The 17,490-nt window shown below is 49.3% G+C and overlaps 1 protein-coding gene across 1 annotated transcript in view; it reads right to left on the reverse strand.

Moving 5' to 3' along the window:
• Window positions 1-17,084, reverse strand: part of LOC100761290 (beta-adrenergic receptor kinase 2) — an 89,246-nt gene extending 72,162 nt beyond the window's left edge. Inside the window, exon 1 of the mRNA XM_027415948.2 lies at window positions 16,972-17,084. Within this exon, the coding sequence (XP_027271749.1) occupies window positions 16,972-17,084 (113 nt within the window). The remainder of the gene's footprint in view (window positions 1-16,971) is intronic.
• Between the last annotated feature and the right edge of the window lie 406 nt (window positions 17,085-17,490).

A 17,490-nucleotide genomic window follows, 5' to 3' on the forward strand; every position in this document is an offset into this window, starting at 1 on the left:
TTCCGTTCCTGGGCACTTACCCCAGAAATGTGAATGCATACAGCCAAGTAAAAGTTTCGTGTGTCTGGCTGGTAATCTCAGCCTTATCCACGATGGCTAAAAAACTGTAAATAACACACATTTCCACAAGAGCTGAGAGGGTGTCGTCTAATGGAATATTACTTGGTAATAAAAAGGGGTGAGCTAGGCAGAGGTAGGTGGATCTCTGTGAGTTTGAGGCCAGCCTGTTCTACATAGTGAATCCCAGGCTATCCAGAGCTGTGCAGTGTCTCAAAACAGGGGATCAGAGAGAAAAGAACTATTGATTTATGCCCTAAACAGCACAGAGAGAGCCTAAAATAATCACACTGAGTTAAAGAACTGAGACTCCCAATCTCCCCTGCCCTCCCCTGCAAAAATAAAACAGTGCATGTTCCTTGACTACAGAGGGTGGGACCAGGTTCTGAGGATGGTGTGTGGAGATATGTGCAGCATTACCTAGTATATGTCATTATACACCCACTTGTATGTTACATTTTGATGGAATTTATCAGGTTTTCTTATAGTTCACAAGGTGCCTGTGTGTCTGACTGTCTCCTTTAATTTTTTTAATCTTAAATTTTTTTATATGTATGGGTGTTTTGCCAGAATGTGCCTCCGTGAGCCATGTGTGTGCTCCTGGTTCCAGAGGAAGCCAAAAAAAAAAGGGCATTGGATATGGCCCTGGACTGGAGTTATAGTAGCTGTGAACTGCCATGTGGGTGCTGAGAACCCCCTATGTTTGAAGACTTAGTCCCCAATTGATGGAACTATTTGAGAAGGATTAGGAGGTGAGGCCTTGTTGGAGGAGGTGTGTCGCTGGGGGAAAGGCTCAGTGATTCCCAGTGTGCTCTCTGCCTCATGCTTGTGAGTTGGATATGAGCTCTCAGCTGCAGCTCCAGCACCACGCCTCCATGCTGGCATGCATCCCACTATGATGGTCATGGGCTCCTATCCCCTTGGATATTATGGAACAACCATGAGCGCAAACAAACCCTTCCTTCTAAACTCGCCTTGGTCATGGTGCTTTATCACAGCAACAGAACACAGTGAGGGACCTGATTACTGAAACAAACAAACAAACAAAAATCAAAAGGTGGTCAAAATCAAAAATCAAAATCAAAAATCACAGCAGTGGTGGGGCCCAGGGGTCTACATGACTTGAAAAAAATACCAGGCAAACACAAGCCATAACTGAAATATAAACTAAGACAATTCTTTTTTATGTTAAAATGTTGCTAGGCACGGTGTCTCTTATCTCAGCACTCAGGGGCTGAGGCAGGGGGATCATGAGTTTGACATCAGCCTGGGCTACTTAGTGAGACCTCTCACAGAAAGAGGGAGAGACAGAAAGAGACAGACAGACACAGAGAGACAAGGAGACCAAGAGAGATAGGCAGACAGACAGAGAAAAAGAGAGGAGAGGGAGAGGGAGAGCGAGAGGTACCTGTGGCTTGATTGAACATCTGGAGAGAGTTACTAGCTCTCATGAACACTTACAGAAAGAGCTAGGGATGAAACAACACACCTGCCCAGGTATTTTTCTTAATAACCCAGGGGGAATGGGAGGTGCAGGAAGACAAGAATGTCCAGGTGCCATTAGAGGACAAGGCTGGGGTGGGGGTTGACAGCTTTCACATGGTATGAGGCTGGGGGAGGCGGTGCTTACACATGGCCCTCCCTCCTTCTGGACAATTCTGACAGTTTTCCCACACAAAGTATGAAAGCATCCAGTCCTGGCCTCCAGCTTCCTCGACAACTTAAGCCAGGGTATAAGACAGATACTGACTGGATTCCAGTATGTTCCTTAGAACTGAACAGCGGCTGTGTGGAGAAAGAGTAGTGCTATGGAGAGCCTGCTGAGAACATGGACCAGACAGCTCCATGGCTAAAATGCCTCTGCTACTAAATCACATGAAAGGGCTGGCAAGATGGCTCAGCAGGTAAAGGTGCCTGTTGCCAAGCCTGACAATCTGGGTTCAATACCTAGGACTCACACGGTGGAAGGAGAGAAGTGACTCCTGGAAGCTGTCCTCAACACACACACACACAACACACACACACACACACACACAATTAATTGAAGGACCAGGCACCTGATCTCCTCACGCTGAGGCAAGAGAGGTAGAGCTCCCAGCTTGTCACTGTTGGAGACGACTCAGCAGATGGCCTACCAGCACAGCTCCCACAGTTAAAATCCACCAAGCTCCACCTGAAGCCTGGCTGTTTTATTCTAGTGCCTAAATATTTTACCTGGTAGGCATCACATTCCTGTAAAAGTCTAGTTGCACAGGAAGCAGGTGGGGAGACCGGGACAGCTGGCGTGCGAGTGCTCCTCAAACCATGCACACCCAGACAGCAGTTGTCACCATTCATCAGAGCCTTAAACCACAGGGCATGTCTTTAAGAAAAATGGCTCAGCCGTCACTTCAAATTTCAAGTCCCTCGGAACAAAACCGCAAGGCTTGGGTTTTTGTTTTTTAACATACAGTTGCTAGAGATTTTCCACAAACAACTCATTAGGCACACAACCCAGAACCAAATAGCCAAAGTCACCATGGAAACTTTGTCTTGCTGTTTAAGCCACCAGACCACACAGGCTGCACAGTAGGCTATGTGAGTGTCTCACCATGCAAATGGGGGCCAGCTTCTCCCCAGCCTCCTTCATCCCCCAGCTCCTTCCCAGCCTCCTCCATCCCCCAGCTCCTTCCTCATCTCCTCCATCCCCCAGTTTCTCCCTCATCTCTTCCATCCCCCAGCTCCTCCCCAGCCTCCTCCATCCCCCCAGTTCCTCCCTCATCTCTTCCATCCCCCAGCTCCTCAGCACTTGTATATAAATCCCACAGCCCTGAACAATCCAGCACCCGCAGTCATTTGTCCCTGAACTCTCACACTCCAGAGAAGCTGTGTGACTTCAAAGCTCCTGGTGCTACTCCAACAAGATCTGGACAGTCAATGCCATGGTGTGTGTATGTGTATGTGTGTGTGTGTGTGTATGTGGTGTGTGTATGTGTGGGGTGTGTATTGTGTGTATGTATGGTGTATGTGTATGGTGTACGTGAAGGGCATGTGTGTATGTGTGTGTGATGCAAATGCATGTCCACATGTGTGTTCCAGCACATGGAAGTAAGACATCAATGAGTTTCTTCCTCTATTATGTGCTACTGTTTTTCTTTTTTTATCTCTTTTCATTTTTGATTGATTGATTGATTGCAACAAAGTCTCACTATGTGGCCCTGGCTGTCCTGGAACTCGCAGAGATCCTCCAGGCTCTGCTTCCCAAGCAATGGAAGATACACACCATCAGGCACACACCCTGCGTGTGCCACCTTTTTTTTTTTTTTTTTTGACACAGAGTCTCTCCCTGGGCCTGGAGCCTCACAGATTCCATGAGGTCAGCTGCCCAGTCACCCATAGATATCCTCCTGTCTCCATCCCCTGTGCTGGAATTACAGACAGAAGCCACTGGTCATGTGAGTGCTAAAGACAAATTCTGGTTCTCCCGCTGCACTGCAAACCCACTTCCCCAGCCCCCCTTCTTTGCATTACATTAAACATACTTGAATTCCATCACCCAGGGTGCCAAGTTGTGGCACTGGACTGCACCTTGTCTAACTCCGTCCCCTGCCTGCATCTCTGCATAGCTAACACTAAGGGGGCCCAAATAAACACCTCTCTGGTTGGACAATGCCAGGAAGTACAGCTGGAGACTGAAATCTGAAACCTGCAACTCCCCACTGGCCAAGTGCAGCCTCTGGCATCTAGGACCCTTGGTGCTAAGGGTTCCTCACTATCCTCCATGTCCATCTGAACAGAGGAGAACCCAGACAGCCCACAGGCAATGCACCTCAAGAATAAGTGTTGGGGGGGGGCGGGGCGGGGACATGACCAAGTTTTCAATGGTGGAAGGCCTGACCAGAAGGGACAAGCTCCTCCTTGTCACTTCTTTAAAAGGAAGTTGGCTTGTCCTGGCTCCTCCCCTGCTCCTGCTGGGGAAGCATCCCTAGCTGAAGCCTGGCCTGGGGCAGAAGCCCACAGGAAGGGTAGTGAGGATGGCAGGCACAGGGAGCAGCCATGGGAAACAGAGCCAGTCACTCACTGGCTTCTCATCCTTGCCAAACCTGGGGTCATGGGAAGGCCTCATAACTAGGGGTGCCAGGGGCTGGGGAGATGACTTGGTGGATGAAGTGCTAGCCATGCAACCATGAGGACCTGAGTCTTGCTCCACAGCACTCAGGTAAAAGCCAGGACCAGGGCACACACCTGCAATCCCAGCGCTGGAGAAGAGACGGGATTCCTCATGTTCTGTAGCCACCCACCCTGGCCTAACCAGGGAACTCAGGAAGAGACTCTGGCTAAAAAATGAGAAAATGAAGGTGGAGAGCAGTAAAAGGAGACAAGCCACCTTGACCTCTGACCTCCAGGTATACACACACACACACACACACACACACACACACACACACACAAACACACACAGTCTGCATGCATGCACACACACACGTACATGCTCCACTACACATGCATACACACACATGTGCACACTCTACTACACACACATGCTCTCTCTCTCTCTCTCTCTCTCACACACACACACACACACACGCAAACACACACAGTCTACATGCATACACACACACACACACACACACACACACACACACACACACGTACATGCTCCACTACACATGCATACACACACACATGTGCACACTCTACTACACACCCATGCTCACACGCACACAGGGGCCCCTCCACAGTGATTCTGCTGTAATGTAATCTTAAACCACACCCTGCCCAACAGCGCTGACCTTCAACATACCCTCAGAGCACCCAACTTCCCTTTATCTCAGTTTCTCAGACAATCTACACCAGCAAGGCCAGCGGCCTAGGACGACATCCTGTACTGTCATGGAGCCTTCAAGTTACTTCTCAAAACAAAATGAGCCTCCCAGAAAATGTCCTTCCAAGACTCCAGGCTTCTAACCAACCCCCACTGCCTTGCCCTGAGCCCTGTGGGTTCTAGCCTCCTGTCCCATGAGTGACCAAGAAATGGATTGGTTCCTCAGGTTGGGTTCCTCAGCTGTATTTTTCTTATGTAAGGCTCCCCAGAATTGTCTAGAGAAAATGATTCTTGAGTCAGGCATGGTGGTGCAGCACTCAGGAGCAACACTCAGGAGATAGAGGCAGGTGGATCTATGTGAGTTCAAGGCCAGCCTGGTCTACAGAGTGTGTTCCAGGACAGCCAGGATTACCTGTCTGACAAAAAAAAAAAAAAAAAAAAGGAAAAGAAAATGATTCTCACAGCTTAAGGAAAGCTATTTAGTCCTATGTATACAAATCTGCAGTTTAAAATAATGTCATTTCCTAGAAAAAAATACTCCTCAACCTTCCTAATGTGGCTACCCTTTAATACAGTTCCTCATGTTGTGGTGACCCCCAACTATAAAATTACTTTCGTTGTTACTTCATAACTGCAATCTTGCTACTGTTATTAATCATAGTGTAAATACCTGTGTTTTCCAATGGCCTTATTCAATCCCTGTGAAAGGGTCATTCAGCCCCCAAAGGGGTTGTGACCCACAGGTTGAGAACCAATGTCTTAGTGTTTGTGTTTTTGTGCATACAAAAGAATCCAGGAGCTCCTGATGTCACCAACATAAAGAAGCTTGTCCTGCACACAACTGTCTTAAAGTTCAATGCTTTGGATATCAACCCTACCATGTATTGATAGCAACCCTCTCTCTTTGGAGGGTTGAGTGGGACTTGAACCCAAAATCTAGTATATGTTAGACAAGTGCTCTCCCACTGAGCTATATCCCCAGTACTCTCCTTTCTTTCTTTTTCTCTCTCTCTCCTTTCTTTCTTTCTTCCTTTCTTTCTTTCTTTCTTTCTTCCTTTCTGTTGAGACAGGATCTCATTAGGTTGCCTACTCTGAACTTTATCAAGGAAAATCAGAGTCCTTCCACCTGGAGCCTCCTGCCTCAGCCTCCCACATAGCTGGGATTACAGACCGGCCCACCAGGCCTTGCTTTTTAAATATATGCTCTCCCTGGGAGGACGAGAAATAGACAGTTCATTCATCTGCTATTCACTTATTTGCTCAACATCAGCTCTGGGCTGGATGTTCCCTGTCCTGCGGGGCCTCATCTAGAGGAGGCATGGAGTATTCAGCCAGGACAGTGGGGCTTGAACACAATCATACTGTTCAGGACTGCAGCTACTGAGGGGTTCCCCATGAGGACAAAGAGAGAAGCAGGGACAGGAGGCACTGGCTTTTCCAGGCCAGGATAATACAGCAAGTAAATGCACAAAAGACCAGTAATTTCCCTTTAAATGCAGGAAAACAGAAGCCAGCAAGCAGCATCCCTAGTGGGACTCGCTTGCCTCACAGCACTGTAAAGATGCTCACTGCAGCATCAGGGCCAATGTGCCTGCTGCAAAGAAGCACCTCCCTCCCGAGCTTGGGAGGAGAAACTGGCCAGCAAATACTGACTCACTGACAGAAAAAGCCAGCGCTCGCCCTCAGTACCGGCCAGGCTGCCTCCTCCCTGAAACAGTGTGAGCCTGGCAGAAATGTCATTAAATGAGTATTGTCCAGCTAAGCGGCGACAAACTAAGTCACCCCATTTGAGGACAGTCACCTGATGCACCCCTAATCTGAAGACCCCAGAATTCAGAATACCCCAGAACCTGAAAATGTTGTCTGTTTTGATACAAGGTCTCACTAACAAAATGCCCTTTAGGGCCATGGGTGACATCGAGTTCCTCTTTAACTAGACACGTTCCTATCTCATCATATGCCTGCAAATATTATCCCTAGTCCAGGACACCTCTGGTCCAGGCACCTCTCCTAAGGGCACTCAGCCTTTTAAACTGGTGCATGGCAACTCGGGTCACGTGAGAACTTCAGGTTGGTGTCTCCACACCCCTAAATCTCTTCAGTCACAGGCTGCAGTCTCAGGGTTTGCTCAGGAAAAGTCCCGTGTGTTCCCCAGGCCCCATAGACACAAGTCCCCTTGCCTTCTGATACAACACCTCCATGATGGCTTCATTAGATACCCTGGCACTTGTTTCTGCACAAAATGTAGAAGGATTAGAATCTTGTGTGGTATTGACTGTCTGAGCCCACCCTTCCCCCCAGCTCAAAGTTATTTGTTCATAAATCTAATCCGTGGACTGGGATGAGGCTCCTTGAGTTTGTCTTACTTGTTCAATAGCCTACTGGTTATTTTGTGCCCTTTCTCTTCTGAGTCAGTGAGGACCCACTTATGAGTTCTTTTAGGGTCTTCACCGACTTTGTTCAGAGCTGGGGACGGAACTGTCCCCATTGGGCGAATGCTCTTCACACCGATGTGGTTCCAGCCTCTGTGCTTTCTGAAATGAACAAGCTGTCTGGAGGCTTGCTGACATCTGCACACCACTGCATCTGCTCTAGGAACGCTGTAGCTCTCCGTTATCCATTCTCTTCACTAGAACTTCACTTCTCCTAGTACCAGTCTTAGCAACACATCTGGAAACATGTTAATCGCAGTGAAGTAGAGGGTGTGGCACTGTTGTGCGCATGTCTCGGTGAGCATGTGGAAGTCAGAAGACAGGCAACTCATGGAAGTTGGTTCTCTCCTCCCACCACATGGGTCCTGGTATTGAACTCAGATCACCAGGGTTAGCCACAAGCACCTTCACCTGCTGAGCCAGCTCTCAGGCCCGCAAGTGGTTTTAAAATAGAAAGCTATTGCAAGCATCTTAATAAGAAGACAGGGAGTGACTGTTTGAAGCGGGGCTCATCTGAACCAGCCAGGCTCTCCCTGCCTTCCCACCAGGTTTCTTCACCAACACTGAGAATCTAGATCTCAAGAAGCTTCAGCAAAGCTCTTGGCACCAGGAAGTTGTCAATGCAGAACTCTGTGCACCTGTATCACACGGTCACAGTCCACTTGTGTGTGACAACTGAGGCTCTCCACCTGGAGAGAACACACCTAGCACCTTCACACCTCACCATCACTGCAGGAATTCCCAAACCAGGCTGCTTGCCCAGAACCCAGCATGCACCAACCCTGAGTTTCACCCTAGCATCACACAAGCAGGACATGATGGCACATTCTTTAACACCAGCACTCCTGAGACAGAAGTTGGAATATCAGATATTTGAGGTCATCCTTGGTGACACAGTGAGTTTGAAGCCACCCTGTGCTGCATGAGATCCTGTCAATAATAATAATAATAATAATAATAATAATAATAATAATAATAATGTTATTCTCAGCCAGCAAGAGTGGAGTATAAGGACACCCAGTGCCCATCCTTAGCAGCTACCAGGATTTAGGGTTCCTTTGCCTCCTACACTTGGTCCATCTTTCACGGTATTTTAAAGTGCATCTCCAGCAACAGGTCCCTGATCCTGTACCACTCTGTTTGTATTTCTCAAAACTCTGGATGCTTCCTCACAGGGAGATGATGTACTCTGCCCTGCCCCACCCCACTCCCTCCATGCCAGAAGTAACTGTAACTCCTGGAGATGCACAGCCAGGTCCCTCTTCAGACTCCAGGACCAGCCTTGCCCTGGCTGTTGGGCTTGACTCATGATCCTGTCCCTGATTGTCACTGTGGCTCTGCCCTGACCCACAGCACCCAACAGTTAAAGAAACACAAAACCAGGAAGACAAATATATTATAAACTCACTCATAAGTGGATACCAGACATAAAGCAAAAGATACCCAGCCTACAATCCACAGCCCCAGAGAAGCTTGAACCCTCTTCCAGAAACAGATGGAAGCAGATGCAGAAATCACAACTAACCTATGGGCCAAGCTCCTGGAGTACAATTGAAGTGAGGGAGGAGTGATAATATGAACAGAGGAGTCAAGAGCATGATGGGGAAACCCACAGAATCAGCTAACCCAAGCTAGTGAGAGATCACTGACTCAGGTCTGACAAATGGGGAACCTGCATAAGACTGAACTAGACTCCCTTAATAAAGGTGACAATGGTGTGACTGGAACAATATATGAGGTCACTGGCAGTGGGTCCAAGACCTAACACTAATGCAAAAGCTGACTTAGTGGAGCACTTTCTATATGGAGAGATACCTTGCTCAGCCTAGACACAGGGGTGTGGGGTGGGGAGGTGCCTTGGTCCTGCTTCAGTGAGATGATGGACCGGACTTCCTAGGGGAGGCCTTCCTTAACCTCTCCATGGAGCAGATGGGAAGTGGGGAGTGGGAGGAGGGGGTGGGAACTGGGATTGGAATGTAAAAGATAAATTAATTTAAAAAGGAAAAACTTAAATTTGTGTCTGTGGCACAGCAAGAAAAGAGTGACCAGCAGCCGCCAGCTGGTCTCATGTGTATGCATGACAAATGGAAGTGAGAAGTCGGGTTCATGGCGGTCGCTTTCCTGCAGACGAGTCTACACCTCAGGTCCAAACTGTTTCAGAAGGCGGAGGGACTATGGAGTCACCAGATTCTTCAACTCTTCCTAAATGCACTCTGTCATCACGCACACTGTCCCAGGCAGATGGGAGAGAGCCACGAGGCAAGCACTGAGCTTGAAACAGCAATGAGGCAGAGCCTCCGAAGGGAGCTGTCCCAGCTCTGTGAAGGAGCCATCAGGCAGGTCCCTTAGTCTACGGCACAGAAACATAGGCAGGCATCTAAGCAAGCCAGCCAGCCACTGATCAGACTCTGGATGTATGTGTCACATCCAGTGTGGAGCGGGTGCAGGCAGCGTCCCACCTGTGCCAGAGTCCTGGGTCTCTATATAAACACTAATTCCTTCCCACCCCACTGAGGAGGGCTCAGATTGAAGCACCGAGGACACCAGCCTGGCATACCCTAGTCTACAATTAATGTCCTATTGACAAGACTCACTCACTGTACACTCTTTTTCCCGACAGTGTCTTTATAATAGAAGAAATAGAAATGTCTCGGTCAGTGAGGTGCTTGCTGGTCTTGCAAGCACCAGGACTTGAGCTCGGTCCCAGCACTGGAGAGGCAAAACCTGGGGCAATCCCTGGCCCTCAGAGGCCAGCCCAGCTCACTGGTGAGTTCTGGGTCAATGAGTGATTTTGTCTCAACAAACCAAGGTGGACGGCTTCTGAGGGACAAAACCTTTGGTTGACCACCAGCCTCCACACGCACGCTCATGTCGCTCTATGTGTACCTGCACACACCTGCTCATGCAACACACACACACACACACACACACACACACACACACACACACACACACACGTGCAACACATACATGTTTGACGCAATGTGCCACACATAAACCACCAATTTTGTAGGAAATAGTGACACCACATTGCAGGTGTGCAGTCCCCTGGCTTGCCGTCGCAGGAGTCCAGTGTTGAGTGGACCTGTGACTCACCACCAAGCCCCTCAGGCAGGCATATGAGGTTTTTTGTTCTTCCTTCCCCCTTTGTGAAGGGCCTCACACAAGCTAAGGAAGAGCTCTGCCACCATCAGACCCTCCAGACTCCCACACTTCACGAAGAGGATACAGGCAGAATATCACAGTCTTTGATGCCTTTGAAGCTAAAACACAGTCCTCGATATCCAGCAGCCACACGAAGGTTGATTCATGTAACTCTTAGTTCAATTTTAAATTAAATCCCTATCAAGAGCCATGTAGATACAGAAAGCCTGGATGAAACCATGGAAAATGTAGAGAAACTTCTTGTGAGGATTTCTTCTTTGTGAAATACTAGACCCCAGCCAGCAATGGCACAGCAGCACGCACCAGAGTGTATTGCTCGAGAATATGATTCAGGATGCTGCAATAGGGAGGAGGGAGAGCATCGGTGCTTGCCTATCGTGTGAGGTCTGGGGTCACACCCAGCTCTAGAGACAGAAGAGCGAGGCTGCTAGGATTGAGGAGGGTAGAGCCCTCCCTGGCTAATAGGATTTGTGTTTATGAATCCCAGTGATGCTGCTCTTACCATCCTCACAAGGCAAGGCAGTTCATCTGCACAATTAGGGCCTGCCTTCTTCCTCAGACATCCCTGTTGACAATTGCAAGCCTTCTACCTTGCCGGATACCCACTTAGTGCTCATCAGCCCTCAGCTGCCAAGGTCACTGACATAACGTGTGTGTGTAACACTCCACATCCTAATTCGAATCCTGGCCGTAAAACTGACATGAGATATTTTAAAGCACTCATGGGGCCAAAAATCTCTCCCTAAAACAGAACTTAGAAGCAAGCCAACCACACATACAACACCCAAGATATCGCACCTAAAGTCCTCACAGGCATTTTACACCTGTCTTTTTTGACATCTTTGTGAATTTTAAGCTTCTCATTTAACAGAGCCACTCCTGTGCTGAGTGGATTACAAAGTGATGTGCACACCTCAGTGTACACAAGATGACAAGGGACCACAGAACATCCCATGAAAGCCAAGGCAGGCTGGGGAGCTGCCATACTTGTGCTTTGAGAACCACAAAGTGACAGAAGAACCCAACACTCAGACTGTACTTTAGGACAGTCTTGTGACACTACAGACATTCCAAAGGTGTCAGAGATGTGTGACTGGACTGGTCGCTCTCCAAGAGCCCCTCAAACACGAGAGGGGGTGAGACTCTGTGTGCTTCCACAGCCTGCTCAGGTCTAAGAAAGAGCAGGGATGACCACCTTCCGCTCACTACCAGAGCTGCCCAGAGCATTGCACCATCACTCCTGGCTCATGGTAGGGAAGGAAGGCACCAAGTCAAGAGCTGAAAGCCTGTGATGACCCCAGACCTCACCGGAGGGATGGAGGGGCACAGGGAGAAGAGAGAAAGGAGGGAAACTCTGTGTAGAAGGTTCTAGACGCACACGACCACAACAGGTAACTCAAAGAAAAAAGCTGGGGAGACAGCTGGGAGGTGTACCCACTCTGGTTCTAGGGCCCAACCAGCCATTCCCCCAACTTTCCAGGGTCCTGCCTCCATCTCCTCTAGGCAGCCTGGCACCAGGGCTTCCAACACACACCTTCACATCTCCAGCTGTGGATGTCTAATTTGGGATCTTCCTCCCTGCTTTCAATTACTCCTCATCTTGAGTTTCAGGACAGGTTCTCGTGTAGCCCAAGCCAGCCTCTAATTCACTAGATAGCAGAAGATGACCTTGAACTCCTGACCCTCCTGCCTCTACCTCTGGAGTACTGGGATTACAAGTGTGTACAACCTCACCTTGTTTACACAGTGCTGGGGAATCAAGCTGAGGTTTTCACTGAACACTGGGCAAATGTTTCTGCCATTGCATGTTTCTGCCAGCTGATCTGCACACACACCCTGACACTGTCCTATGCTTCTTGAAAGTGTACCAACACCATGTACTGAGGTAGTACGATGGAAAACCGCCTTTTCCTGTGTCTGAGATTCTTCAGGAGACTTCCTCTGGTTCGAAGCTCTAATGACTGAATAAAAATACTTACAACAGGGGTTTCTGTTGGAGCATTTTAAGGTCAGGGATGATTAGATGGTGTGTGTTAGAAGTGGGGGAATGGAATACAATGATCGGAGACTTTCCAAGTCTCTCTTTCCAAGGTTTTATGGTTTGATTTTTTTTCCAAGAACTTCCCAAGGTTCTCCTAGAACCTTCTGTTCTACTGCATTCATCACCAATAGGGAGGGCACAGGATGCTAAGACCTTGATGGTGAGGGTGTTGGCTATTCTGCTCAGCTAGGGAAGGCTAAACTGCTCGGTGGGTAGAATGGGGAGCCCAGATTCACATCCTACATCCTGCATCCTCTATCGTGGATCCATCTGCAGTTCCCTGCCTTCCCTTCCCTGGTGTTCTTGAGCATGTGTGAAATAGGAGAATGGTGTGCACCTGGTGTGGCTACCGAGGCAACACTTGACAGTACCAGGACCTGGCAGAGGAGATATTGCCAATGACATTAGCTCCTATGTCATTACCTAGCAGACACATTTCTTTTGTCTGGGTGTTGGGGGAACCAAGGAGAAAAGCCCCCCCTCCGTTGCTTCCAATCTCACTTCCATCCTTCCACCAACTGACATAGACTCTCATTGCGTCTCCTTTATCCCTGACATCCTCCCCTGAGTTTCAGCCTTGTCTTCATGAGTGTTTGACAAAGCCAGGTTCTGGGCAAGTGCTTCAGAGGACTGTCTCTAAGAACAGATCGTCAAAGCAAGGACTGCCTGTACCTCGCAGAGACACACAGGGCTCTGCATCTCCAGCATTTTACAGTGTTCCACTGGGCAGGTCCTCATCCCGAATTGATTGCTCCAGAACATCTGTTTCCAAGAACTGGCAGCTGTGAGCAGCCAGTGCCTCTCCAAGACGCTGGCACAAATTAACTTTGACCAAGAATGAAATAATAGTGGAAAGGTCAGGACAAATTGCCTTTCGAATTTGTGCCTCGTGGGGAAGAAGAGCTTCCTCTCTTAGAATGACTCCTATGGAAGATGAAACACTCTCTTCCCAAAGGCTCTACAGGTTTGTTGGTTTGTTTGTTTGTTTGTTTGTTTGTGGGGGACTGGGACCTTGCAGAGAGCCACCACCTGACGACTTCCCACCCCCTATCGGTTCTCACCATGTTTTCCAGGGTAGGCTTCTGGCACAGAACGAAGCCAGAGAACACCCTTAAAAGCTGAACAGGGAGGACCATCTCAAGTGATCACAAAGTGAAATGACAGAGAACCTCACCCTTTCCTCGCTGGTCAAGGGGGCTGTTTGACAGACAAGAGACGTGAATGGCCAAGTCACTTTGTTGCCAAACGTGGACAGCTAGCTCTTCATGAGTAATGAGAGAGCACTTCACAAGCATGATGTGTTCCACAAATACAGAACCATAGGATCCAAACAATGCCTGCCTGGGGTCAAATAGAACAGCAAGGCACCCACACTTGAAAGCAAAGCTCTTGCCCAGGTCTATTCCCCATGTCTTTACTCTCAGAGTCCTAGTGGGAAGGGATATGTGGGTATGTCAGAACTTCCCCACACCTGCTTCCGAGAAACAAGTCGACAGCTGCTGCCAACTTGGGATAAGAAACGATAAGCAGGACCGGAGAGATGGCTCAGTAAAAGTAAACCAAGAGTGTGAAGACCTGAGTTTGGATCCCCAGAACCCAGGTGAAGAGGTACAAGGTGTGATTTCAGTGTGGCTGTTATAGCAAGATGAGAGATAGAGGCAGGAGGAGGAGGCCAGAAACATGAGGGTCAGCCGTCCTGGCCTACACAGCAGTGAACAAGACCTGGCTCAAACAAGGTGGGAGGTGTGGACCGACAGCTAAGGTTGTTGCTGACTTCTACACACCCACCCTGGCATGGCCAAAGCCTAAGGTGTGTTCTTTCTGCTCTCCCAGTTGCTTTGCATGAGTGACTGACAAGAGGAGCTTCCTAGTGGGGGACCAAACAAACAGTAAGGGGACCCAGTAAAAAGAAAGGGTTTCTCAGGGGAAGACCCAGCCTCATGACTCAACTTCCTTCGGCTGCATGTGCCTTCAAGTCAATTCAATAACATTCTGTTCGGAAAAGGCTAACAGAGAAATGGACCCAACGTGAAGAGTTGTGTTAGCCGCAACATGACTAAGAGGCTGACTGACTCTCCGGGCCACTGCTGCCTGTGAGTTAGACCCAATTCATTTGGAACATTTCTTGTCACTGAGGCATACAACAGACACAGTAGACAAATGTGCTGGTTAACGGGGCTGCAAGGGTCACAGCCACCACCTCCAACAGTCCCCATTATCAGCTCCATTAGCTCAACAAATGTTTGGGTAAAACTGAAGCAGAGATGTGATTTGAACAAATAGTCAGCCTTCAGAGGATTTACACCCATCGGCCCGTTAATTGAATAATGTGTCAACATAACAAAATGTTTGCCTCTTGCCTTCTCAGGGGAGGCAAACTCTCCCCTGGGCTCAGTGTTCCATTTTCTGAGATTCTCAGTAACAGGCAAAGGAGGCTGGGCCCTGCAGACCAGTTTTGTTATAATTAACATGATACTGTCTGGTTCTGTTGAAAACTGGCAAGAGGCAGAGGCACTGAGATGAGGAAGCACTAAGAATCCTAACAGTGACCAGATAATTAGTTGGAAATAAAAAATCAATAGTGACAGACCAGTAGGCAAGTTCAAATACATGTTCCTCATTATGCAAACACAACTCTGAACAATGTCTTCCAGCAGCCATACTCTCACAAGGCACCAGGAGGGACTGTCACCGGAGGTTGTTACTTAGGGGCTGAAGCTACTAAGACAAATAGGCAACAGATTAGAATCCTGGAAGGGGACACATGGCCTAGTTCAAGAGTCTACCTGAAAAATAGCAACAGAACAGCAGTCCTCAAAGGACTCTGTCCTAACTGGATTCTCCTGTTGACATCGCAAAACCTTAAAATGTCAGGGCTTGCAATCTCAGGCACAACACTTCTCCTTTGAAAGAAAGAAAGTATCACCCGAGGAGGGCCATGGAGAATCAGAGGTGTCAGTACAGGGAAGTGAAGTCCCCAGACACTGGAGTGTGTGGCCTAAGAGCAACAGTGCAGATCAGAAGCCCAGCTATGGTTCAAAATACCAAGGAGAAAAGATGAGCAGACGGACCTCCCTAATTTTAGTAATCGTATATCCCCCTCCCCCACAAAATTCCCCATGAGTTGTGATTTATTGGTTTTATATATAGAAACCATACATATTTAAGATTCCCTGCCCCTCACAGGGTGGGGGCAGAAGAAAGGGAGAGAGAGGGAATGAAATGAACCCTGTAGGGGGAGTTTTCTACTGAAGCTTGAGTCTCACTTGGGGAGTCCTGGGTCTTGCCCTTCCTACTTACTGGAGATGTCAATCAAGTCCCATTTCCAGCAAGCTTCAGCTAGGATAAACTTCAGGAGGGTGTGCGCTGTCCACAGCCCACCGAAGTCTCCTCTCAAGGCTGGTTTGCTCTGTCAGGGAGCAACACACCCCGAAAAAAACAGCAAGGGGCCAAAGCTTGGAAGGGAAGACAAGCCAAAAATACCCAGCCAGCACAGCTGTGTGTACAGTATGAATCTTCCCAGCAAACACAGCACAGGGATTTGATGCTCTCTGGATCACCAGGCTCACAAACACACTTGGAAAAAAAAAAAATCTGACCATCATTCCAAATTGAATGGTTGTTTAGGGACTATGCATACTATTCCATGGTAGACTGCTTATCTAGCACACTTGAAACCCCAGGCCCCATCCCCAGTAACTCAAAATATCAAAAGAATAAATATGTATATTTCCCCTACATCAAGGTAAAATTGGTGCCACATGGGTGTGTCTCATTTGACCATTCCAAAGAGGGAGCAACATTGGTTTAGATCCTTACAGAATTGAGTGGTTCAGGGATGGCCATAAAGTCCGTGACGATTTTGCTGTCAACTCTAGCTGTTTGTGGTGCTCGGGGAAGAACCACACCAGCTATGCAACCCTCAGTGGGGTCAGTTACAAATGGGAGCCCTCAGACCTGCTCTGGAACACCGATAGGAACTCCCTGGGACAAGTACAGCCCCAAGAAGCTATCACACCTCCGTAAAATCAATAATCAATCAGTGATGATAAAAAGGCAACTTGGCAGGGAGTCACCAGCCAGGGCCAATTCAGCGGGAACCTATACAGTCTTGTAAGACCAGGCTACATTCAAGCAGTTCTCCTGTCATCTTTTCTAAAAAGGGCAGGCCGCCAGGGGTCCAAGTTGAGGAAAGTGGCTCAGGTGACAGTGCTAGCGACAGAACTGAGAACTCAAGGTCTACTTACTGCCGCGGGTGGGGGGGTGGAGGTGGAGGACAGGGGAAGGGGTGCTGACAGACAGACGGCCCTGCACCCAGCCCGGGACCGCGAGGCGGAGGGGAAGGGAGGGGACTGGAGGTGTCGGACAGGACGGGAGAGGATCAGAGGGGACAGAAGGGGACAGGAGGGGACCGGAGAGGGCAGGAGAGGATCGGGAAGCACTGGAGAGGGCGGAGAGGGCCGGAGCCGTACCTGGGCTCCGGCAGGACGACCTTCTTGCTGGCGCGCGCAGCCGGCGCCGCCTTGCTCTTCTCCATGGCCATCAGGTAGCTGACGTCGGCCAGCACGGCCTCCAGGTCCGCCATGGCGGCTCCGCAGCTCCCGCCGCCCCGACGGGGCCACGGCGCGCCCGAAGCGCGACCCCGACACGGACCCCGACGCACCGCCCCTTCCGCGGCTCCGCGCCCCAGCCCGGCGCGCCCCCAACCGTCCGCGGCCACGCGCTCCTGACCCAGCCTCTCAAGCACCGGGGACTTCCTCTCCCTCCTCCTTTCCCTCTCCCTCCTCCCTTTCCTCTCCTCCTCACCCGTAGCTCCCCAAACACAGTCCAGATGCCCAGTACACAGGAGACCATGCCAGGAGGTTGCCCATAGCGCACTGTCAATCAAGCACCTCCAGGAGGTGACCTGGAGTGGTCCCACCTGACCTTTCAGGTGATTGCTAAAACCTGGTTGAGGTCAGAGCTGAGGTCCTAGGGGGTGTCCTCAGACA

Source organism: Cricetulus griseus, chromosome 4 (genome assembly GCF_003668045.3).
Source record: "Cricetulus griseus strain 17A/GY chromosome 4, alternate assembly CriGri-PICRH-1.0, whole genome shotgun sequence".
In the NCBI taxonomy this organism is placed as follows: Eukaryota; Metazoa; Chordata; class Mammalia; order Rodentia; family Cricetidae; genus Cricetulus; species Cricetulus griseus.